Below are 25,314 nucleotides of genomic sequence, written 5' to 3' on the forward strand. Positions count from 1 at the left end.
TTATCCCAGACAAGTAGAAGGGGGGACAGTAGGTCAGGCTGTAAATGGCAAACGTCACTTCCACGTGCATTTGATTGGGTAGAACTGTCACATGGCCGTCTCTAGTTGCAGGGGAAGCTGGGAAATGTAGTCCAGCAGTGTGTCCAGAAGGCCCAGGAGACACAACCAGTATGTCTGCCACGCCTGTGTGTCCGACTCCATGCCTGGAAGATCTTCTAATACTTAAACTTCACCTTGACTATTTTCACTTCCCAAACCACTTTTCTACTTTCTGAATTGATCTGAAAGACCTACCGTCCATTAATTCTTTTTTTTTTTAAAGAAACGCTATTGCTCAAAATTTTTTTTTGCTGAAAAGGAGCAAAGAATCACTCCAGCGGGCTGTGAGGAGCACAAGGACTATGCTGGTGCTGGGAAGCAGACGTGCATTTTAATTAAATACTCTCTTTCAAATCCTAAACGGTCAAAATCAGTAACAGGACTTCTAGGAGACACATTAAAATGTTGCCATACAAAAAATCCAGCTTGAAGTCTTTCTATAGTAAATACGCGGTTCAAGACGTTAACATCACTCTTTACAGCTGTCCGAGTTCTTCGTGAAGCAGGGCTGAGTAGGGAAGAGTGAGTGGGGGAGAGAAGAAATTTAACTTACTACAGCTAGCTTTACATATCACCTCATTGAACCCCCATCACATACAAAAATAGGAACGACCCTAGTTTGACAGCTGGAAGGATTAAAGATTAGGTAAGGTTAACGACGGAGAGCCAGATCCAGCTGTGTGAGCAAAGAGGCTTCCTCTCAGCTGGAAGACCTCACGTCACCTTTCAGATCTGCCTACACCAGAAATTTATCTTCAGTGAAGAAAAAAATGACTCTGACAAGGAGATGACCAGCCGCAAAGAAACCACGGAAGCTTCGGCCCCCAAAGGAGCCCCCAGGAAAGCGGCATCCCCAGACCAGTCACTCATGCAGCGGCCAAACAGCACTGCGGTCGGCCACTCTGAACTACCCGCAGATGGCAAGGGTCACCAGACATTGACGAGAGAGAGCCTTGCGCAGGGAAGAGAGAAGCCAAAACGAAATCAACACAGCAGAGCTCAGAAACTGAACCTATGCGGAAAGAAGACATTTTAAAAAAAAGAGAGCTGCACACCCTCAAAGATACGAAAGACCCACGAAACGAAATCAGTATGGCGTCAAAAAGGAACCTTCGAGAACACCAAAAACTTTGGAATTTGAAAAAACTGAGTGCAAATTTAAAACTCAAGGGAAGGATTGGAAGATAAGGTTACGCGAAATCCCCCGAGAACAAAAATTTAAAAGACATGAAAAAATAAGATAAGAAAAATCAGAGCCAATCCAAAGGATCCAGAAACAGAAAGGTCTGTCCTCTCTCTAGCAATCCTGGCTGTTGGGCAGAGGATGGAGGGTCACCAGCTAAAGGCCCGGGGAGAACCGTCTGAGCCTTCTGCACCAAACAATACATTTATTGCTAAGGTCAAATAATGACATTTTCAGACACAAAAGGTCTCAGAAGCCTACCCTCTGTGTGTTTGAACGAAGTAAAAGATGCTTCACGATTGGAGAACTGGAGGACGAATCAATGACAAGTACATAAAAAATTAGGCAAAGAAACAAAACTATCATCAACCTTAATGATTATGAAAACTTAGGGGGAGCCCCCTCAAAGTTTATACAACCAGGCTCAGCAGTGATAACACTGGAAATCGAAACGTTGTAAACACCGAATATTAGTAACTCGGTGGTCCTCAAAGGGGGTGATTTTGATCCCCAAGAGACATCTGACAATGTCTGAAGACATGGCTGGCTGTCACAACTGGATTGGGGGTGCTAACAGCATGTAGTGGCTGGCCCCCAGGGGTGCTGCTCATCACCCGACAGGGCACAGCACAGCCCCCACGACAAAGAATCATTTAGCCCAAAATGTCAATAGAGCTAACGTTGAAAAACCTTCTTCTAACCAAAATTAGGTGTAATTACACTGAGAATGTGGGGCCCAAGAAACGTGCCTGGGTGGTCAGTGGGAAGGTGTGGGGGCGGGGGGCGGACAAAGGCTGGATCCCCATCTTCTACGGTGCGAAGTTGATAGCTACCACCACCAAGAGCAGAGGAAAGTTGCCGCAATGAAGGAGGTAAGCAAACGCCAGGAGAAACCAGCTAAAGAAACCGGTCCCATGGCTGTCCCAAGGGAAGAGACAGGACAGCCAGGAGGGCTGCTGGTCGGAGGAACAAGCCTGAGCAACTATTTGATTATTTAAACTGTGCGAGAACCGCTTTGATAAAAATAACAAAACTCAAAAAGATACACTAACATTGTGTCCCTTTCCTTCCGTGAAAAAGAAAACATATTGCCTTTTAAGCGCTCAGACTACCCTGCCTCCACGACGGGCCTTTGATCTCCACGTCTCAGTCCTTCTAATCGGAACGTTCCCAGCTGATCTTTCTTCCCCATCCAGCTCAGGCAGCTGACATTCCCTACAACTTAATATCCTAGATATTTCAAAAACAGCCCATGCTAAAAAAAAAAAAAAGTACTTTTTGCCTTGCAATTCTCAGCTTTCCAGAACAAGCTGATTTGTCTGAACCTAAAATAAGGTTTGCCCATTAAAAAAAAAAAAAAAATGGTATCTTGCTGTCCTTTTACTAAGACGTGCTCACTCAAAGGGAAGCCTTGACATTCACGCTGGTGAACAGAACATGCTCGATCTGCTACAGGGCAATGCAAATATTTTGATCCTGTTCAACAAGGGAACAGGAAAACAATTCTTCTAGAAGACACCCTCCCTGTGCCGGACACTGGCAATGTTTTTAAAAGACCAGAGACAGCAATGTGCAACCCTGAGCTGTTTCAAAACCCTTCCATGTGGGTGAAAGTTGTCAGCTCGGGAGCCTTACAGACAGAACTGCTTCCCGTGCCACCCCACTCCTGACTTCGGCTTTGGAAAGTCCAAGAAGCGAGACCTGATTAAAAAGTCTGTTTGGCCTTTAAATCTTTCGATGATCTTGTCGAATGTTTACACTGTGCCCAGTGCACAGAAAAAAGCCCCACGGGGCTCCGAAGAAACCCACAAACCCCGTCTGCTTGCCTGATGACACAATGCTGGCCAGAGGAGGAGCCCGTGATGCTTCGGTGACAGAATGCCCAGCCCCCTGCCAGCACGGAGGCGCTTCCTGGGCCACGAAGCAAAGGTGAGTTAAGAAACCACAGGTCATCAGGACACGGTGAAACACCCTTCTCAGGAGCCAATCTTCATTATCATGCTACTGTACATTTAGCTCTCAGGCAAGCTAGTTTTCTTTTTTCCAAAATATGATGGTTAGGACATGATGAGAAATAACTCAGAACTGCAGCAGAGAGAGCCGATCCATTGTGGCAGACAAGTGTGACACACGGCTTACATTCGTAGCTTTCACGCCATAGAAGCCTCTGGATTTATAGGTTAAATTAATCTCCAAGAGGGAAGGCTCCTCCACCAGCTGAACCTCAAAGCCCCAGCCACCAGACCTCGGGATGGGACCTTGGCTCTCTGCCTGGTGTCCCATGCCCACCGAAGCCCCACTGGATGGCCGGGGATGGACGCACAGGGCCGAGGTGGGCACACGCAGGGACAGGGCAGCCAAGATGGGTTTGAACACGTTGGCGAGGGTGGGTGCCAACCAGAAGGGTCTTTCAGCACGGGAAAGAAAACGCACTTTTTTTGTTTTTGTTTTTTTTAACCACACTATCAATTCTTCAATACAAGTGAGTCTTTAGAATTCCACTCATCCGAACAGCTCGGAAAACACTGTGGCTGGCCTCAGACAGCTGAGGGACTTCGCAATCGTGAACAGTGGCTGCGGCCACCACTGAACCCATGGCTCCTGGCTTTGCCTAGGGAGCGGAAGCCCCAGCCCTCGGCAGCCACCATTTATTTCTGACACCTGGAGAGCAGCAGCAGTCCCCAGGGCAGGTACTGACCCAGGACCGTGTGCAAACACGGACAGCAGCAATATCCTCAGGGGAGTTTAGATGTGTCAGCCCCTGACACACTGCCGCTCAGCGGATCCCTCTTTTTCAAAACCTTACTGTCACTGACAAAGGACGTGGCTCTTGGGAGGACAATATAAGGATGTCAGGACAACAGGGCGTGCTGACCCAGGTCGCTGCTCGCTCCAACCCTCCTGGTCACCAAGTCCCTAGTGACAGGGATGCAGTATGGCCCCATAAAACAGAGCCCCTTCTCAAACCACCAAGGGGGATACATCAGGTGCTCAGTGCCTCCCATTCTCGACCAACAGCCTGAGCCTCCCACTGTCCGGAGCTCAACAGTCCACCTGGGACATCTGCCACCCGGCCACATGCGCCATCCCCCACCTCCACCCCGATGTGCCCCGATTCCGTCCCATGCCACCTGCACCATCCAAACTAGAGAAAGGACGTTTAGGGACTCTGTCCCATATCTCGAGAACTGTTTTTATGGCCTGAAGCCCCCAGGTTTGGGGCAACCCGAGCCTCGGCTCTCACACCTTCTCCCAGATGGGTGTGTTTCCCTAAAGCAACTTGACAGTCGGGAGCCACCCTTGGGACCCGACCAGGCCCCAATCAGTGAATCCTCTGGGGTTGCCGGCTAGGGCCCTGGCATTCTTAGAGAACGGACTCTAAGAAACCACGAAGAGGAGGGGCGAGGATTCTCTCCTTCCTCCTCCACACACATTCCTGAGGCCGCGGGGGGCCTGCTGACACCCAGCTGGCGGCTGGATGCTTCCTTGGAATTCAAGACTCTCCGGTGACGTTTTAGAAATCAGGTCCCCCGCCCTCTCCAAGCTTTACGTCCGCTGGCCTGATGGGGAAAGGAACAGGCAAATACGACAGGGGCGTGCGCATCCTCACATGTCCTCACACAGGTCCCGAGATGTCCTGCATCACCCGGGACACATGAGCAGGCCCAAGGGTCCGTAGTGTCTCAGCACACGGACGTTGTTCCGCTCCCTTCGGCCAACGGCGTGGAAGAACGGGGCCTGTGTGTCTTCCAGCTCCAAGTCAGAGTGAACGGTGAGTGGCTACAGATCCGGTGGCCACTTTTCCTCGAGGGTCTGGTGGCACTTCACACAGGCGCTTGAAATTCCAAGAATGCCACTCCCGGGAAGTCAGCGTCCCCTCCACTTCAGACTAGACCCCCAGAAAAGCCGGTCCTTACTTAGCAGCAGCCCCACCGAATGCCCATAAAACACAGCACTCGGCAGTTCTTGCTTGATTTCCTTTTTCCAGCTACAAAAATGCAGATGAAGCAAGTATTTGTTTGAGTTTGACTATGTAAATAAAGCTGACTATCAGGGCCAGAGCTTGGGGAAAAAAACAGCCGCCCCCTCCACTCCCCACCGCAAAGCTGCCCATGGCCAGGGGTCCCCACACACCACCTACAGGCCGCTGCCTTCAAAAAGAATAAAGCGCGAGCTTTAAAAGCTAAAACCCTTTCAAAGCAAAGGTGATGCACGGAGAATCTCATTATGGCAATGTTGCACCCAGGGCACATCTGGCTGTGTCTGAAGATGTGGTTTTTTTTTTTTGGTTGTCACAACTGGAGAGGGTGTGTCCGTGGATAGAGGCCAGGGATGCTGCTGAACACCCTCCAATGCACAGGACAGCCCCCATGACAAAGAATAGTCGCACCCAGAATATGAACAGTGTCAATGTTAAAAAAAACTGTCCTCGAACGGACGTGAGTTATTTAATATACGTGGCAAGTGATTCCAGACCAGACCAGATCGCACTGACTCGGGAAAAAGCAGGGGTATTCACTGTCAACATCTGGTCTTCGGGGGCCCTACCAAAGGCTTGCCAGGTCTGTGACCTCAGGGCACACCATGTAACTTCTCCTGGCCTTAACTCTTCTATAAAATGGGCTCATAAAACGTTTCCAACTGAAGCGGCCTTGTTCACAGCATCTCTTTCAGTCCTCAGATGTACACTCCATGAGGCTTTTAAAGGAGACTTCATTATCAAAACAACAGTATGTCCTCCCACACTGGATTTAGCTTCTCCCGAGTCACATTCTGTTAAGTAGAAAATGTCTCGTATGAGACCGCAGAGCTCTAATATGTGACTGTTTAATTACAAAGGTTTTTAAATGCAAAACGTCTAGTGAAAGAATCACCAATGACTCCTTTCTGTAGCTAAACAGAAAGGAAGAGTCAAAGCTTGGATTAATCCAAATTCTGGTGGGGAAAAAATCTTCCCCAGCATCCATCAGAAGAGTCTATTTCCGTTCTTTAAGTGGTTACAAGTGAACACACTTTCTTTCATCCTTTTCTCATAATGTGATACTTACTTACCAGCTGTTGGATGGTAAGCAAGCATCCCTGACGACTTAACCCAGGAGAAAAGACAGGTATGTGAAGCTCTGCCAATACCATGCAACACAGCTTGTGCACGGATGAGTGCGTACCCATGTGCGCACCGACACACAAGTGTGCATGAAGATGTGGTACAGCAGTCCCAAACTGTTCTGAATCCTCTCCATCCTAAGCACGCATGAAAACCCCAAATCTCCAGCCACGTGGAAGCACCTGGAAAAACTAAGCAGCAGTTTAAGGGAGGAACGTGCGAGCATCTGACAAGAATCACAAGCATGTTTTTTATTGCTGAAGCACAATGTGGAAATGCTGAGCTTCTACACTGCTCCTGGCCTTAGCCACGAAGACTTTCCAAAAAAAAAAAAAAAAAAAAACACCTTAGCGACTACTTTGAGATCTAACAAATCAGGAGCAAAGTGCCCCATGTGCCCTGAAAAGGCCCGGGTGTGCGGCCACTGGGTTTTACTGCCCACCGCCTTCAGTTTCTACAATGGGGGCCTCTTGGACAGGGAAAACAGGAAGCCACTGTTTTCAGTGGACACTGGGGGAGCACTGGGATTTTTTAGAACTTCAGGTACCTTTAGAAAGGTAGAGGTGCTTTTTGGGTCCCTTTATCAAGCTTCTGGTAAAAGAAACGCATTTTAAAAAGACTTCCAGCTTTTCTTATACTGTGTAAGGCCAAAAAGCAAGACCTCACCTTAAATGTATTACAACGTATTCTGTCCGCTATAAAGGCAAGTCTGAGAGAGCTCTATTGAATCATGCGCGTATCTTTGTTTAAAAGAAATACATGAAATGCTAAAGGTCTGAGTAATTTACCCAGTATCTTTTTTAACTTTTACCATCAGAAAACGCCCTGTAAAACTTCTCTTTAAAAGGCCCGGGCAAATAAGCTTAAGCACACAAATGCATGGGGAAGGGCCCTGGGCCAGCAGTAGGATGACTGCCCAGCTCTGTATAATAGGCTACACAGCCTCTTCCCAGTTCAACATAAATCCAGTGCCTATCTATCTAAGCAAGGCTCCCTTCAAAGCCCTTAGTTCTGTGAATATAAAAGTGAGAGAAAATTAGAACAGAAAAGTTTGGTGTGTTCTTTGCTACCCAAACAACACAGTCACACCACTTCCCAAAGTCATTACCGGGAGGGTGAGGTAGGAGTCCCTTTATTTCTTGCCCCAGCAGTGAAGAAAACCGGTAGGTCACCTTCAAACGCTTCCAGTAGCCAAGAATTTTTACATTTTAAAGGGAGCTGTCCCTCGGTACAACCCAGCCCAACCCTTCTCCGAGAAAGTGACCGATTGACACTTCTAATCAGAAGAAAAGAAAACGATTGAATTGTTTGTGTGTTTTTACGGATCTGTACTGGGTTGGGCTAGTGGATTTCAAGACAGATTTTCCTGTTTTGAGACAAGAGAACTCAGTTCTAAAGTAGCCCGTCCCCTCTCCAAGACACAGATACGCGAAACACGCTGCTGATGAGACACTTTATGACTTTTATTTTTATTATTGGAGCTCGAATCCCGCTTTCACAAATGACTCTGGACAGTTTCTGTACGTTTCTGCAGGTCTGCAGAGCGCAGTGAAGCCGGCTTGAAGCCCAGTCAGTAAATATTGATGGGCCGATGGGAAGCGAGAAGCTGGGCTGGCGGCAGCTCCAGTCTGGGTTTCCTAGCGATAAGGGGGTGCAGGTCCAAGGACCCGGAGAGGCAAACGCTGCTGGGGACGGTTTGGTCCACCCCCGGGCACGTGGTGACCTGTGGGCAGCTCCACAGGTGCAGCCAGGCCGCCGCCGGCGAGGCCGGGACTGACAGCGGACCGTGCCGGGCCCCTTCCCGGAGGGGGAGGGGAGGGGACCCGGAACAGGAGCCATTTAAACTCCGTGCGGCACCGGGAGCCGGCGGGGCTGGGAGCCGCCACACCGCGGCGGGGGCGGCGCGGGGACCACACACCTCCACGTGTCCAGGTGCCCGCGTCTCCGCAGCAGACCCGAGCAGACGCGCGCCCCTGCGCAGGGGGAGCGATCGCGCCGCCCCCTCGGGGGCCCCCCAGCCCCTGCGAGCCCCCCGCCCGCCCGCTGGCTGTCAGCGCGCGCACCCCGCTGCCGCCTTACCTTGGTGATGACCAGCGGCTCGCCGTGCTCGCGGCCGCCCTTCAGGGTGAAGCCCCACGGGGCGCCGCCGCTCAGCTGCACCTCCACCAGGCGCCCGCCGTCGGCCGCCCGCGCCTCGGCCTCGGCCAGGAGCTCGGGCCGCGCACGGGGCTCGGCGCCCTCCATGGCGCGGGGCCGCTCAGCCCCCGAGGCCCGCCCGGTCCGCGCCCATGCACCGCGGGAGCCCCAGCCGGCCGAGCGCGAGGGAGGCTCCGGGCCGCCGCCGCCGGCCACTGGCGAACTTGCGCTGCAACTTGGGAGGAGAGTGCGGGCCGGGGCCGGGGGCAGGGCAGCCGGCGGCAGGCAAGAACGGCAGGGCAGACCGGAGGGGCGGGCCTTGCTGAGGCAGGGCAGAGGGCACTGAGGGCTCTTTTTTTTTTTGTCTGCGGGCAGAGGCAGGGAGCGCGCGCGGAGACCTGGAAGGAAGTGCCACCAGAGGTGGGCAGGGCGCGCAGAGGTGGGCAGACGCGGCAGATTGCCCTGAGGTGGGCACGGGGCCTTGCCTGGGAGCCAGCAACGAGGTGCCCACTGAGGGAGACGCGGGTGAGCGGGGCCTGAGGGCCCGGCTGAGGTGCCCGCAGAGATGGGGTGGAGCAGACATGAGACACTGGGGCCGAAAGCAGGTGCCGCAGAGATGGGCAGGGGGCGCGCGGGTGGGGACCCAGGGCGCAGAGCGCGCGGGCGGGGACGCGGCGCGAGGCCCGGGCCCTCCTCCCGCGCGGGCGCCGGCGGCCTTCGCGGCTCGGGACGCGTCCCCCTGCCGCCCGCGAAGCCCGTGCGCGGCAGGTGAGGCGGTGGAAGCGCCCGCGCGGGGCGAGGCGGGGCGGCGCGGGCCCCGCGGCGGCCGGAGCCCCCGGCGCCTCCATCTTGCAGCGCGCGGCCGGCCGGGCGCCCTGGCCTTTGTTGGCGCGGGCCGCGCAGGTGAGGCCGGAAGCGGTCGAGGGCCCTCCCCGCGCGGAAGCACCTGGCTCCCCAGCGCGCGGCCTCGGACGGCGCTTCGCGGGAGCCCCCCGGCGCGCCCCCACTGTCCCCGTCCTGTTCCCTGCCCGCGCACAGCCCGAGCGACGGGAAGGGGCGCCCCCCGCAGCCCGGGCTCCCGCGCTGGCCCTCAGGTGGACGCTCGAGAAGTCGAGCGGGAGGCGAGAGCGCTGGACCTGTCCCCACGAGGGAGGAATGGCCTCTTGTCGGTTCTCCCTGTAGTTACAGCCCAGAAAGTCTTTCTGTGCAAACCGTGGTCTCGTTTTCATAGAATTCAGTCATAAGGACTTGGTGTCCAACGGCTGCATCCCCTACAAAGCGGAGGTGGTGGTCTAGAATGATCGAATGTGGATTGAAAAGCTGTACGACCTGTTTCTGCCGCTTTTCAGTATCCATAAAAGTCTAGAATAAAGAAATAGGTGCATTGATAGGCATTTGCATACTTTGCAAAAAAAAACAACAACAACAATTTTTGTTGCTTTTTGTACTTACGCAGCTGGACGCTGATGAACACCTGTTTTCTCAAAGCAGCTCCATCCGGGTACTGGGAGTACGCTGCAAAGACAAGACCGGACAGCACTGCGCAGAGTCTGGAGACCTTGTCTGGGGAGCCAGACAAGGAATTTCAACTCAAGACTCAGTTTCTTCAGCGGTCAAGTGCATTCTATGGTCTGCGTTCTGTGGCCGATCTTTTACGTCTCATTCCAAGCAATTGAAATGAGATTGTAGACTCCCCTGGACACCTGTCAGGGCACTGAGCGGTGGTTACTGCCCCAGGAATAACTTCCAAGCTAGAATCCACAATGCCTCTAGTTACAGGAATGAGGTGACTTTTTCCTATTTAATTGAGATTTACGAAGTACGTCTGTAAGAATCGATCTCAAGTGGACCTAGGCAGTGTTGGTCACAAGAATCTGCATACACTGACTAAATTGCACCAAACTAGATACACATGTGCATGTAAACTGAGGAACTCAGAATAAACTTGGTGGATTGTGTCAATGTGAATAACCCGGTTGTGATGTCACGCTATAATTCTGTAGGATGTTACTCTTGGGAGAGGCAGAGTGCAGGGTGCAAAAGTCATCCCTGTATTTCTTATAACTACATGTGAATCTATAATTATCTCCAAATAAAAATTTAAATTTAAAAAGTACATGGATATTATAAGCCAAAAGATAAAGGACCATAAACATGCTCCCAGAGTTTTTGGAAGTCCTCTTGTCCCAAAACAGCCACCACCCCCCACCCCCTCCCAAAGTGATGTTGACTTAAATCTCACTTTTTACCCAGGACTGAAATTCAGACCACTAGGTTCTTGAGAGCAGAGACAGTGATTCCATTGTCTCCATACACCGAAGGCAGTCATCGTTAACGTTTTATGTACACTGTATCATCGTGAGCAGATTACCCATGTGTCACTAGAAAGGGTTTTACTAAATGTTCATTCCTTCAACTTTGGTGCAAGTTTACATTCATCCTTACCAAACATCATTTTGTCAGGTTTTTTTTTTTTTTAATCTTCCCATTAGGCATCCCTCCCCACTTAGCGTCGTTTGAATATAAGGCTGCTGTCTATATTGACATTAACAAATATGCTGAAAGGGACCGGATGCAGGCTTGTGTGGCCTGCTCTGAGCACAATGTCCTCCTCTCAGACCACATAAATCCTTTCATCAACATTTGGGTTGATATAGTCGAGCTGCCTCCAGCCTCCTTCTACTTGTGCTCCTGTCTCACCTGGACTTCTGTGTAATGTTCATTATGTCATTGCAAGACCTTGTCAAATGGGAAGCTCTCAGCATCTTGTGACCGAGAGGCATTGCCCCAATGTATCAACCCCGCAGCTCTTTAGAAGACTTTAGTATGACATTGAACCCGTGTGGACTTTTAGAGGTGACAGCTTTCTTTTCTGAGAACTCACAACTCAGCTCAAATTCCTGAGGGTGGAATGTGTTCGTCAGCATCTAGCTTTTGTCATTTGCACGTGGGTTCTGTGGAGTTTCTCGCTCCTTGGACGTTCAGCCAGAAAGGAATAAATAAATGATGGTTAAAACATACATATTTTTAATGTATGTTAAAAAAAAATAAATTTTTTTACCCATAACGAATTAACAAGTGAAAGGAAATTGACTGTCAGATTTAATCAATAGCTAATCCTCCTTATGAAAAAAATAAAAAAGAAAGACATAATACTTAACTTTTCAAATCAGGAGCACTTATAAAGAGGGGGTACTTAGCTAGAGCTACTATTTTAAAAGGTTTTGTGCTTTAAATTACAGTTTTATAAAGCCATTGGCTTTTTTTCGAGGTTTTTTTTTTGGTTGGTTGGTTTTTTTGTTTTATAAAGTAGCCAATGAACATCTGTTTCTTGAGCATTTTTTTACTAGCCCAGTACTGGGGAGAGGTCACTCAGGAATGTAAAGGATGCAGGAAATATGAAACATTAACTCTAACTGAAGAAAAAAATTACCTCCGTGAAACAATTAGAGCACAATTAAGTGTAAAACGTCTTTTCACTGTAAAAAGTTTCAGCAGGAAAGAGATCAAAGAGAAGAAAAGGGGGTTACTAAAACCAGAGGTTAATTTTTTTCTTAATTTTTCATCTCTTGTTGCAAAAATTTATAATAGACACGGAAATAGAACTCTTTTGTTTCACCCCGACACTTTTTTTTTTTTTTTCCCTGAAGTATTTCAAAGCAGACCCAGGACAGAATCACTGAGCTATTATCTTGAAGGCTGAGCGGAAGTGGGGCCCCTCAGTGAAGGAATGCTCTTTGTGGGAAAGTCCACAGCATCAGGACTGGAAAGCAGACCTCTGGATAGTGAGTGCAGGAGTCCCGCGGTCCGGTCACTGTGCATCTACCTCTGAGCCTCCACACCCCACTCCCAGGGTGTGTGTGCGGAGAGGGGGGAGGCTTGATGGACCAGCGGGGGTGGGGGGATCAAAAACAACTGGTTTTCTGGCTGAAGTAACCGAGTTGAGTGGCTGATAAACAGAATTCAGCGGCCCAAAGACAGGTGAGGGGAAACAATCACTTGGGAATCGGGGCACACTGGAATTTCAGATGCCTTTGGGACACTCGGTTAGCTTCCTAGGGCTGTTGTCCCAAATTACCATACATGGCTTAAAACGAGAAATGTTTTCTTTCCCGGAGGCCAGAAGTCTGAAATCCAGGGCCATACCCCGTCTGGAAGATGTAGTAGGGGAGAATCTGTCTCCTGCCCCGTCCGGTTCCCGGTGGCTGCTGGATTTCCGTGGTTTGTGGCCAACCACTCCAATCTCTGCCTCTGTGGTCACATAGCCTTCCGCTCTGCTGTGTCAGCTTCGTCTTCCCGTGAAGCTCTCTAGCAGAGACACTCACAGTGCCTTCGAGCCCACCTGGAAAATCAAAGATGGCTTCATCCTGAAACGCTTAATGTAATCACATGTGCAAAGATTCTTGTTCCAAGTAAGGCAACAGTTACAGCTCTCAGGGTTAGACCTGCGATTTTGGGGGAACGTAAGTCAGTTCGCTGCAGCCAGCCACGGTGAAACCGTGCTAAGGTGCTCCAAGACACCCAGTGGGACCTTCCCTGTTCATTTGGAGAATGGTGGCCAAAGGCCACAGCTCCTGCTGCTGGATCCAAATGCGTCTATCTGGGGTCAGCCATCAGAGCTTGGCCTGGGGGCAGGGCTTGGGGATCCAGAGAGACCAGCCTGACAACCTTAGTTATTTATATCTGAAAAAAAATGGTTTTCAAATCTCGAACACCTTCTGGGATCCAACCGCTGGCTTGTAACTTGGGGGTAGCTTTGCCAACTAAATCGCAGTATAAAAGTACCATACCTGAGTTCCATATGTGGTCGGGGGCTGCTAGCAACTACACAAGCAACTTCAAGCGGCAAAAGAATCATTCCGTGCATGAGATTTCAGGCTCTCCCTGAATTCAAGGTGAAGCTCCCGCTGCTTCACCCAGTGTGAATGTGGAACGCCTATTTGGCTCCATACGTTGAGAAGGGTGTGTGGGGGGGTGGAATTAGATTTGTAGACAGCTCTCAGAGAAAGCACCCTGAACTTGCATTTCCAACCGGCTCAAGAGACCCCTTTGAGAACCATGGAATGAAATGACCTAGTCAGGAGTGTCTGCAAACTGCAAGAGCTCAATACATTTATTTCATTGCCTCCCTGTCACCCCACAAGACAGGCACAGCCACAGCCACACGCACGCACACACACACACGAGGAGAAAGGACCGTCTGTGCATCCTTAGAGCTGAAATAATTCCAGTGCCCTGGGAAGGAGGGGCCCTGGACGCCACAGCTTCTTGGAGGGCTGCTGATTCCGATGCGGGAAATTCCTGCACTGGCCGCTGGCCAAAATACTTGTTTCAATGGAATCTATTTGACTGAACTTCAAGGAATGTAGAAGTATTTGACCAGCAGTAGAAATAACAGGAAGCAGCACAGGACGACTATCTGATAGGTGGTCAGACTTTTCAACTAAAACGGACAGATTTCTTCCAGGCACGCATAGGAAGTTTCGAGAATTGAATCGATCATGCTAATTCTTTACTTTTGCATAGTGACACACTGCGGGAGGGCCGCGGGGAAGAGTGAGCGATTGACTTTGTAAAAAATAGATCGTATTTGATTTTGGAATAATTTTAGATTGACAGACAACAGAGAGAGCTTATACCGTGTCTGCTCAGTCTCCCCAGACGTTGACGTCTTTCAGAGTTGCAGTACTTCGTGGACACTGAGAAATTACCGTCAGTCCGTTGCTGGTAACTAAGTCCTGACGTTCCGGGGCTTCCCGGGGTGTGCGCACCCATGTTCTCTTTCTGTGCCAGGACCCCACGTTGCGTTTAGCTGTCTTCTCGGTCCTGGGCCTTTCTCCGTCTCTGCTATTTCATGACCGGCGGACCACGTTGAGGAGGGCTGCTCAGGCATTGTGTAGAATGTCCCCCGAGTCTACAAATCGACGTTTTTCTCATGATCGGACCGGGTTGTGAATTTGGGGGAAGAACACGCAGAGGCGATGCTCTCTTCCCAGCTCGCTACATCGGGCCGTAGTTGACATCCATGTGGCTGGGCCCTGGTGATCGCGAAGGTAACGAAGGGACCGCCAGGTTTCTAGTGACCACGGAAAGTTTTCCTTCCCCCATTGACTCAACATCGTGGGTTGGACGGGGCAAAGGTGTTCGGTGGGAAATCACTTTGATTCAGTGGAGCCGCCAAGCTCAGAACCAGGCAGGCTACCCATGCGGTGACAGGCCCATGAATCTCAGCCCCCAGCGGAGGAGGCGCGGGGGGCGCCGTGTGCTGGGGCTCCACCCGCAGCTGTCCTACCTCCGTGCCCCTGGCTTCCTCGCACGTGAACTAGACACAGAAAGATGAGCCACGAGGGTGGAGAGGGCAGTGACGTGCGACGTGGAGCTGCCAGCTCCTGGGAGGCAGTCAGATCACATTATTAATGTCGATTTCGCAGCACGCAAATGCCACCCCTCCCCCTTCCACTCCGGGGCTCGCCTCCTGCCTTCTCAGGAGGAGACGACGGAGCTCATAGGCTCATGATCGCAGGCTGCCCAGCCGAAGATAGACTCTCGAGCACGATTTCTCAATCCACAGCTTCCTGTTGTTTTTCAGTAGAAAGGGCAAGGCTCCTTCGGAATTCAGACTCTCGTGTTTCACCAGGTGAGGTCAGCCCTGACTCAGGCTCTGGGTGCAGGACCCAATCATCTTGTGCGTTATCTGCAGAGCTACTGAATCCCCCAGGGTGCAGAGAAAGGGGTTCAATACCCACATATAAGACAGAGCAACTTTTTAGCCTCTTCTAGCCTTGTGGCCACCGCTGAGCATCTTCAGCCATTCCACAGGGTCGAACAAGCATATCATACTCCGTGTCCTCCTCACAGTCACAGTCCTCCACCCCTTCCTGGCTTTCCCTGGAAACGCTCCCAAATTCAGGCTGCCACAGGGACCCTCATCTCGGGCTCTGCCTGGGAGGGAGCCACCCAGTCACAGGGGACTATGCTGCCACCTTTCAGCTCAAGGTGTGATGTCAAATCTTCCTCTGCATCTTGTTTCGTTCGTCGCGAGCCTCACCCATCATTCTCAGAAATGCTCCCTCCTGCCTTCCAACCAGCTCGGCTTTAGATTCTGGGCTCCTTTCTACTCATTTCTAACAGAGAGGGAACCGCTTCTCTCCTGCCTGTCACCTCTTTCCCCACCCAGAACTTGTCGTGGGATCGATGTTCGTCGACTTTAATTGGAGATATTTAAGAAGATCTACACATTCAAGACATAATTTCAGATTGCAATGGATTTACTGACTTCTGACTGAACTAATCATTTCCATCATTTGTGATCCTAAAAGCACAAATCAAACTTTTTCTACCTTTAATTTGGCCACCAATCAAATGTGTGTAATTTTTCTACAATCTTATGTGTGTACATTTAAACAACAAAAGTCTTGGTGCCTATATATTTTCAAAGCCACTCCAAAGAGAGCAAGCAGATTTGTGTCAAAGAATTTGCCTTCAATCGGCCTCAAGTGTTTGTCAATTGACCTCAAATACATAGTTGAGCACTGGGTCTCAAAGTCAGTACATTCCTTTGTGGGTGTTGGAAATTTTTATTTAAAAAACAAAACAAAACGAAATCGTCTTTTTGAGCTGAAAGGTCCAAATATCAGTACTCAAGATCAGGTGAATTGAACACTGGTGTTTCTCATTATAAAGAATGATAGAGAAATGTCTCTAGACGTGGAAATGTAAAAATAATTATTTCTTGCCATGAAGGAATGTGGAACTGCTTATGCATTCATGCACTTAAGTTAGCTCCCCGCTGAACTATCCTTCAGAGTTCATGCTTGTCCATTTCTTTGACGCTCCATCCTCTTCGTCATTAAACGTTTATTTTAAAATAATAGCATTAGGTAGTCATATGGCGATCGGATTTTAATGTAAGTGTGGTTTGCCTTTCTTTCTCTTTGCTGTTTATTCCGTCACTAACATCGAGTGCAACTTTCCTTGCTATTATGACCTTTGGTACACGGACTTCATCAGACTCTTCAAGGTTATCCTTCCCTCACGCAGTGGCTGCGTTCCGGCAAATTTAGCCGTGAATCGAACATTGAATCTCTGTCAAGCGAATCCTGTTTCGCCCTCCATTTGAGCTTTATTTATTTATTCAACTGGCGAGTCAGCTTTCAGAGAGAAAGCACTTAAAATGGTGTATAATGAGGCGGGATCATTTGCGATTCGAGAGACCCGTCAGAGGGCACCGAACTGCTCACCTGTGCAGTTCGTGAGAGAGTTCACCGCAGCCCCGGCCCCCTCTGTCTGGAGCAGGGCGAACGCGCTTTACGTTTCCCTGAGAACATTGTCAGGATGTGTCCTCTTTCTTAACACAAAGCCACTTTTGTTTGGCTCTCCCGGTCTTATCTGCCTTCTTCCTCTTACGCGTGCTCCCATTTCCTCTCAGCATCCCCGCTTCTGTCCCAGACGTGTCTCGCTCCCTGGGCTTCCGAACCAGAAGGAAGGATGTTACTCACCGCTCCTCATCTCACCCTTCCACGCCTTGTCGTTTGCATTTAGCGTGCCGTTTCACTTAGCTGGACATGGATCAATTTCTCTGCATCTGATCTGGGACGAAGCCCTCTCCGATTTAGGACTTTTTAAAAATTAAATTGATTGGGCCCACATTGGTAGATCAAAGCCCTACCCAAATTAAACACGGCCTGATATTCTTTCTTTTTCACGTTGAGAGGGCCTCGCTACTCCGAGAAGGAGCCACCGGCCAGCAGCGTCTCGTGGGAGCTTGCCAGAAATGAAGAATCTTGGGCATCGTGAATCAGAAATCTGCTTCTCAATGAGATCTGCAAGGGAATGCACATTAAAATGGAGGAATTAAGTTCTCAGGTCTGAAATCATTTAAATGCCTCACTGTTTTGGAACAAGCACAACTTAATTTTAAACCGCTCGACACATAACTCTCTCCTTCCTCCCTCCCTCCCCTTATATCGATGACTAATTTGTTTATTTGGTGCCGATGTGGACTTTGTCCTTGTCTTTGATGTGGACTTCACAACATACCTGAGGGGCATCTCGGTTTTGTTTCTCCTACGGATTTCAAGTTCTCTTACCCGTTTGACAGTTAAGAAGTTTAGTCTTACAGCCATCCTCATGCACGTTTACAGCACTATCATCTGAGACCATCCGGCCTAGGAATCTCATTGGTAACAATTTGCCTACAAAGTAATTCTGGCCACTGACCCTCTGGGAGCACGCCCCCTAAACCCTGGGCCCTTGAGTCGTCCGGCACCTGCGGGTTTGCATGCGGGAGGCAGAACTGCATATGTGCAGCTTGGGCACAGACAGAGCTTGTGCACGGATCGGCCACCCGAACCGTCGGCACGATGGCGGACGCACAGATGCTTGCGGCTCATTTTTACCTTTAAAAGCACATTCCACGCACTACCCTCCAGAAGCTGCCTCTGCTTTCCGAGAGCCAGGCAAGAGGAGATGCACTGTCCAAAGCAGACAGGAGGGTTCATGCTTTACTAAGGACTGGAAAAGCAACATTCGGAGAAATACTCCCAGAGTGTTTGCTACGGCTCTCACGAGCAAGTGTGTAATACAGAAGGGTGGTCAGGGCTTTGACAATGTCAGTCTGTTCCGGACTTTTATCGAAGCAGCTGCCCGGCTCAGAGACGGGTGGGGTCGGATCCTTTTGAAGTGGTGCTGCTTGCAGCCCTTTGTTGCAGGCCCTGCTTTCCATCTGGCAGTGCAGTGCCTGTCTGCCCTCCCCGGCCCGGCAGGAAACCCGTCCTCTGGTCTTCGGGAAGGAGGGGCCGGCGTTCAGCCCAGACTCTGCCTCAATGCTTGGAACTGCAAAGCCCGGGGAGGGGAGGGAGGCAGGAGGACCTTGGAGGAGCGGCTGGGGTTGGAGGGCACATAAGCGTTTGCATTTAAGTGTCTAATGAGAAAAGACGGAAAAACCAGAGGGGGCCCATCTACTGGGGGAGAGGTCAAGGGTGTCTGCTTTGGGGTTGCCAGTCGGCCTGTTAGGATTGTGGCGGATGGTAAATCTGATGGAGCTGGCTTTCTTTTCTCTTCTGTCCTTCTCTCTTTTCAATAAAGCTTTGCTTGGTAAAGCCATAACCTGGAGGCGACTCTTTTATCGTCAACCTTGAAGAGCTTTTTATTTTGCAAACGTCACTCACTCGTGATTTAGTGTCATTAGTACTGATATAATTTTTGAAACTTTTATGCGTATGGAATAAAGCATGATCGTCGATGCACGACGAAGTAAGTCGGAAAATTCCAGCAGTTAAGAAAATCTGAATAAAGTTGAATAACATTTTTTCCTAAACAGATTCACTCTTGAAAGCTCATGTAGAATGTCAAAAACGTAACCCTACAGCCTCGAGCTCAGTACGAATGGAACGGACCTGAAAAGGAAGGCGAAAAGTACGTGTGTGCTCGTGTGTGTGCGTGTGCGCGAGTGTGAGTGTGCGCGTGCGCGCGCGCGGTCTGGCTAGGCCAAGTAGTTTCCCCTTTCGTTAGGTTTTATTTATTGATTTCAAATGAAAATCTCGTCCCTGTGGGATTCTTTCCCTGAAGGAGGGACCATTAAAAAGCACTATTTTAACACCAGTGACACCAGTCCCAGTTTAGGAAGCGTGCTGCTGCCTGCAACGCATCAAAATTAGGGATGTCAGAGGGTCCATCAAGAGAAATCCGGCACATGAGGCTTTTCTGGAAGATCAGTGAGGGCAGGGGGAGTGGGCGGGCGGGGAAAGCTCTAGATCCTGGAGAATTCAGCCCCGGAGCAAGCTTGGTGAGCCGGGAGAACGCTGACCCGCAGACCTCTGGCTCTTCCCGCCCCTCACCCCTCTCCCGGCCCCGCCTGTCTGACAGTCACCCTCGTGAGGCCTCGTGGCGTTTGCGGAGGGTGCACAGCCCCCGCCAAGCCTGGCGCCTTTTCTGCCAGCGTGGGGCGTTGGAACGGGGGCGGGGGTGGGGGAGAGAGGCGCAGGCCACATGACGTCCCCCTCCCAGTCAGCCCAGCACATGACCCAGGCCGTCCGGCGGGGTCCCGGCTGAGACGTGGGACGCGTCCCCGAGCACAGCCCATGGCTTCCCCGCGCCTGGGCACCTTCTGCTGCCCCACGCGGGACGCCGCCACCCAGCTGGTGCTGAGCTTCCAGCCGCGGGCGTTCCACGCGCTGTGCCTGGGCAGCGGCGCGCTCCGCCTGGCGCTCGGCCTCCTGCAGCTGCTGCCCGCGCGGCGGCCCGCGGGCCCCCGGGAGCCTGCGACGTCCCCGCCGGCCTCGGCGCGCGCCCCGGCCTCCACCCGCATCCTGCGCGCCGCGGCCGCCTGCGACGTGCTGGGCTGCACGGGTGAGGGCGCGCGGCGCCCGCTCCGCCCCGGTTCGCGCGCGGTGAGGGGCGCGCGGCGCCCGCGGGGTGGGATCCGCTCCGCACCGGGCGGAGGGCGCGCGGCCCGCGGGCCGGGCAGGGCGTTTGCGTGGTCCGAGCACGGGGAAGGGAAGACTAGACGCGGCTTCCTAGGGACCATGCGGGTGGACTAAGGGACTCTGCAAAACATCGTGGTTGGTAAAAGTGACGTCCAAAGGACATTCGTTTCTAAAACGACCTGTTTATTGGGTTTGTTATTGCGAGTGTACTAGAAAAACTTCATTGCGCTTAAGCCAAACTCAGAAAAAAGAATGGATACAACGTTATTCCAGCAGTGAGAGAGTAACAGTTAACTGTGTATTTTTTTTTTCTTTCCAAGGTTTGGGTTTTATACGACTGGTGGGCAACTGCAAGCCAAAATTCTCCTACCCATTTTCCCTTCTGTTCGTCTGTCCATCCATCCATCCTTTTTACAGAGCAACAAATCAGCTTTAGGTCTGAATGACGACCAGATACAAAGTATCATCTAATTCTTGCCTAGGTATCGTAGTGCGGTCTGTGGCGTGGTTAGCGTTCCCGGATTTCGTTGAAAACATCTCCAACGTTAACGGGACAGACGTCTGGCCTGCCGCCTTCTGCGTGGGGACCGCGGTGAGTACCTCTCCCTTAGTTCTCCCCGTCCTCCCTCCCTGCGCTCCCGTGATGCCGTGGTCCTCAAATTGTGGTCCCACGTCACCCTCCAAGCCACTGGACTTCGTTAGAAATGCAAATTCTCAGACCCCGCCCCCTCCTCAGACCTGCTGATCCGGAACCCTGGAGTAGAGGCCTTCTGTGATTTACTGCGGCTTCTCCACCCCCACCACTGCCACAAGAAAAGAAAGAAATTGATTTACTGAATGTATTTTACTTAATGAAGTATACATAGAGCTCTCTTTACCATGTTAACTGTTCAGTGATTGATCTCGAGGCCCACTGATGCTGTGTGGACCCAGAGGGCCCTCCCACCCCTCTTTGACCAACCAGGAGGTGGCCCATCCGGTGCTGCCAGTAACGGACAGAGCCCCTTCCTTCCTCTTGTACTGGAAAGGCCTTTCTAAGTCTTTCCTGCCCATACTCCTTTGTTCTCAGGAAAAGAGCTTCTAGTTCAGAGACCCTGTGAGCCCCAGAGACCCTCACGCCAGTTTAAGCCATACTTGCAAGACGTCGATCCACCGTGCCTACCTGTGTAGCAGAAGGCAGGGCTCGCTAGCGCAGTCACTGAGCTGATGGAGGACGGAGAGGCACACCTGCCCCCACCCCCGCCACGTCCCGCCCTGGGTTTCCTGGTGGCTTTCATGTGCTGCCTCTTGATGTCAGAGGAAGTGGCACTGCCAGCTCACTGCACATGTGGGAGCAGTGCAGTCCTGTGCCCGATGCCAGGACCTCTGATGCCAGCTCTTCCTGATGGCTGCAGGTGTGGATCCAGCTGTTGTACAGCGCCTGCTTCTGGTGGCTGTTTTGCTATGCGGTGGACGCCTACCTGGTGATCCGGAGATCTGCAGGACTGAGGTACGCAGAGGGGCGAGGGGGGCTTTGTGCCCTAGCTCCCTTGTCTGAGAAAAGGCCCCCAGAGGATTCTGAGCGTTGTGACACAGCTGGTCAGCATCCGTCAGCTGGCCTCTGCACCCAGGAACACCCATGGGAGCTCAGTTTTATAAAAGGCCAAAGGCAGAACCAAAACACTGAAAATTTTAGAACCCTGAAAACAAGTGATTCGATAAATTTAATATTTGCAAGTGGACAAATACTAAAAAAGAATTGGCGTGACTATACAAAATTTTTGATAGTATCTAAAGTTTTGGGGAAAAAATTCTTCGATGTGTGACACTGATGCTAAACACAGAATCCAAGAATGCTGGGGCCGCAGGTGCTGTGTGGTGAGCAGTTTACGTAATGCTTAGCGGTTTGGTGCTGGTTGGTTTGGATCTGCCCAGTCACTCACTTGCTGTGTGGCTGTTGGAGGTTGCTTAACCTCTCTGGAATTCTGTTTCCTCAGCCATAAAATTGTACTTGCCTCATAAGGTTGCGGAGGAGTAAATGTGATGATGTGTGTAAATGAGGTGAAGACCTTTTGCGTTGCGCTTCTTAAACACGTTCAAGGTTGATCCATGTTATTACAGTATCATTAATTCATTCCTGTTCATTGCTGAATAATATTCCACTGTATGGAACACCGCATTTTATCCACGGATCAGCCACTGGGCATTTAGGATGCTTCCATTGTCTGGGCTATTAGAGAGAATGCAGCAATGAACATTTGTGCACAAGTGTTTGTGTGGACATATGTTTTCATCATGCACTCATGGGTATAGAGCGAGCCGTTCCGTTCCTCGGTCATAGATCGCTCTATGAATAACCTTGTGAGACGCTTTTCCAAAGAGGCTGTATCATTTTACATCCTCACTGGCAATGTATGATGGTTCCAATTTCTCCATATCTTTGCCAATAACACTTGTTATTTTCTGTGTATTTGTTTGGTTTTTAAATTTGTGGCCATCCTAGTGTATGGGAAGTATTCTCTCACAGTGGTTTTGATCTCCCCGATGCCCTTATTGGACTTCCGTGTGCCTTCTTTGGAGAAATATCTAATCAATTCCTTTGCTCGTTTTTAATTGGGTTATTTGTCTTTTTATTATTGAGTTATAGGAGTTCTTGACATAATCTAGATACAAGTACCTTATTGTACATATGATTTACAAATATTTTCTCCCATTCAGTGGGTTGTCTTTCTACTTAACTTGATGGCATCTTTTGAGGTACAAAAGTTTTTCATTTTGATGAAGTCTAATTTTTCTACTTTGTTTTGTTTTGTTTCTTGTGCTTTTATTGTCCTCTAAGAAACTATTTCCTACCCAAGGTCGTAAAGATTTATACCTGTTTTCTTCTAAGAGTTTTATGGTTTGGGCACTTTGATTGAGGTCTGTGATCCATTTTGAAGGGAGCTTCGCATGTAGGTGAGGACAAGGTCCACCTTTTTTTCTTTTGCTTGTAGTTATCTGGTTGTCTCAGCACAATTTGTTGAATAAATTCAGTTTTAAAACCAATACAGTAAGCACATAAGGATCATATGCAGGCTGTAGAATACCTTGGGCAGTCTTAGCAGATCCCTGCTCTAAAGTTATTGATATTCTTGATATATATATATATATATATATATATATATATATATATATATATATATATATATTACATCATTAGCTTTGGTTTCTCTGGCCTGAAATTTAATGCTTACTTCATTTTTGTGTTTGTTCCTTCTACCTTTTTACTTTATTTCCCAGATTTTTAGACATCTGTATAGAACCTAGCTCTCTGGTTGCGAAAATTCTCTAGAAAGATAGTTAAGGTCAAAGTTCCAACCACACATATCAGTGAGCGTTAGTTTTGGCTACATAAAATAATAGTGACTTAAACCAGATAGAAATGTCTCTATCACACTAGAAGAGGCCAGAGGTAGGCAGTCCAGGCCTCATGATGGATATCAGGGGCCCAAGCTCCTTCTCTCTTCCTGCTCTGCCATCCTACTGTGTGACTTTCATTTTTGAGGTGCCATGGCACAACATGGCTGCTGACGCTCCCGCCATCACATCTGCATTCCAGGCAGCAGGAAGAAGGATGAGAGCAATGCAAAAGGAGTCTCCCTTTAAATAGCCTCCCTGGGAGTTTCACGCAACTCCATTTTCATATTATTGGCCATAACTTAGGTTCATGGTCCCTTAGCTGCAAGAGGAGATGGGAAATATAGTTGGTTAGCCAAACGTACGGCTGCTGTACACGCCATCCAGGTTATGTCACTGAGGGAAAAAGGGAGAATGTTTTTGGTGGGCAGCTAGCAGCACGGAAGGCCTTGCCCCTGAAGCACAGTGTGAGTGTGCGCCCTTGCCCGGAGACCCTCCCCTCAGTTTTGGAGGAATCAGAACTATGACGTAAGTAGAGGTCCACAGAATACCAATTGTGGAGAGAGGACAAGGCTTGGAACCCCAAAGAGAGCGGGAGGAAGCGTCTGTTCACACTGTCCGGGAGGATGCATCACGTCCCCACCAGCCCTGGGGACGGGTTAGGAAGGCAGCCCGACAGCCGTCTGGACCTGGAGGGCAGACAGAGCCCCGAGAAGCCAGCACAGGCAGACCGGGGTCCTCCTCACACCCGAGAGCGTGTTCGGGACTCATCGGGAGGTCAGCGGGAGGACAGACGGCGACCAGAGGGGTGGCATCTTCCAGGAGGCAAACGTCCAAGGATGCGGAACATGGGGACACCTCCCAAGGGCAGGACCAGGGGCAGGGTGGAGTGGATGCCGCAGGTGGCCATGAAGAGCCCACGGCCGGCTGGGGTGGAGGTGGGTCTCTGAGGCGTTGCAGGGCAGGGGCCAGGCTCTGCAGGATGCCTGGGCCTCCCAGCCCTTAGTGATTTTCTTCGGTTTTTCAGTGTGGGAGAACTGTTTCTTATAATCCTAAGAAATGTCACGGAGACATTTAAAGTTCACATTCACACTGCTACTTTGGCTCCAGGTAGCAGAAGGCTCTGGTGGCCCTGGGAAGTGCCCCAAATCGAAGATGCCACTTGCTCTAAGAAAATGAGAGGAAGGGGGTCTGGAAGACCTTCTAGCAGTCCGGAAAAAGGGCCAACGGTCGTCAGCCCCGGGTGGCCCCTGGTGGCGGCCACACTGGAGTTGGGACTCAGCCCGGTGTGGGTTGCCGGCCGTATCAGTGACTGGAGCGGCTGGCATCTGGGTCGGCTGGCCTGGAGCTGACTCCCAGCCCTCGTGGCCATTTGGGGCCAGGGCTCCACTGACCAGGCGTCGGCCGGCTCGGCCCTGCCCCCACCCCCCAGCTCCGCAGCTTCCAGCCTCAGCGTCTGGAATGTGAGCTCAGCTGAGAGTCTCATGCAAAGCCTCCGGCTTCTGGGCGAGACACACCCCACCGCTCCCAAAAACAGCTACAGGGTGGGATGCTGCCCTAGAAGTGGCCAGACTGTGGGAAGCAACACATGCTGGGCCATCTTTTTCTGGCCTCCGAGGCAGCGGGCCCAAGAACGTTTCTTCTCCTGAAGCTCATTCCCGGTGTCCCAGCTCTGTGTCCCCTCCATCCTGCCCTTTGTGGAAGGGCTGCCTTCGCTCTCATCCGTGACGGCTCCCTCTGTATACACAGCCGTTCCCGGAGTCAAAATCCTGATGAGCTGGGGCACTGACCTCTTTGCCAGGAGTCTGGTAGATCTGTGAGCGACAGCGCCCCACCCAAGAAGCCGCGGCCACCTGCCCTGCACTTGCCCGTGTCCATGAGCGCATCCTCCAGGCTGGCGGGCTCGGTTCCTTCGGGGGAACAGGCTGGGGGGCGTGGGGACACAGAGAGGAATGGGTGCGATTGCCCAAGCATGGGACCTGTGCAGGAGC

The 25,314-nt window shown here is 50.9% G+C and overlaps 2 protein-coding genes and 2 long non-coding RNA genes across 5 annotated transcripts in view; 2 read left to right on the top strand and 2 right to left on the bottom strand.

Annotated features, from left to right (window-relative positions):
* The window catches only part of SHROOM2 (shroom family member 2), a 105,543-nt gene extending 96,802 nt beyond the window's left edge, over positions 1–8,741 (bottom strand). The window contains exon 1 of the mRNA XM_039852217.1: positions 8,466–8,741. Within this exon, the coding sequence (XP_039708151.1) occupies positions 8,466–8,630 (165 nt within the window). The 5' untranslated portion in view covers positions 8,631–8,741. The remainder of the gene's footprint in view (positions 1–8,465) is intronic.
* A 694-nt stretch (positions 8,742–9,435) lies between these two features.
* On the top strand, positions 9,436–10,638 carry LOC120594224 (uncharacterized). Its single transcript, XR_005650520.1, has 2 exons — positions 9,436–9,844; positions 9,979–10,638. It is a non-coding gene; the product is annotated as an uncharacterized LOC120594224 (long non-coding RNA).
* Positions 10,639–11,228: 590 nt separating this feature from the next.
* On the bottom strand, positions 11,229–14,333 carry LOC120594225 (uncharacterized). Of its 2 annotated transcripts, XR_005650522.1 has the most exons (3): positions 13,313–14,333; positions 12,669–12,864; positions 11,229–11,494 (listed from the first exon to the last, which is right to left on the bottom strand). It is a non-coding gene; the product is annotated as an uncharacterized LOC120594225 (long non-coding RNA). The 2 variants fall into 2 exon arrangements; XR_005650521.1 differs by lacking the exon at positions 11,229–11,494 and having other exon boundaries at positions 11,795–12,864.
* Positions 14,334–19,545: 5,212 nt separating this feature from the next.
* The window catches only part of GPR143 (G protein-coupled receptor 143), a 20,169-nt gene continuing 14,400 nt past the window's right edge, over positions 19,546–25,314 (top strand). The window contains exons 1-3 of the mRNA XM_039852227.1: positions 19,546–19,871; positions 20,431–20,540; positions 21,343–21,437. Of these exons, the coding sequence (XP_039708161.1) occupies positions 19,604–19,871; positions 20,431–20,540; positions 21,343–21,437 (473 nt within the window). The 5' untranslated portion in view covers positions 19,546–19,603. The remainder of the gene's footprint in view (positions 19,872–20,430; positions 20,541–21,342; positions 21,438–25,314) is intronic.

This window comes from Pteropus medius, unplaced genomic scaffold (assembly GCF_902729225.1).
Source record: "Pteropus medius unplaced genomic scaffold, Ma_sr-lr_union100, whole genome shotgun sequence".
NCBI lineage: Eukaryota > Metazoa > Chordata > Mammalia > Chiroptera > Pteropodidae > Pteropus > Pteropus medius.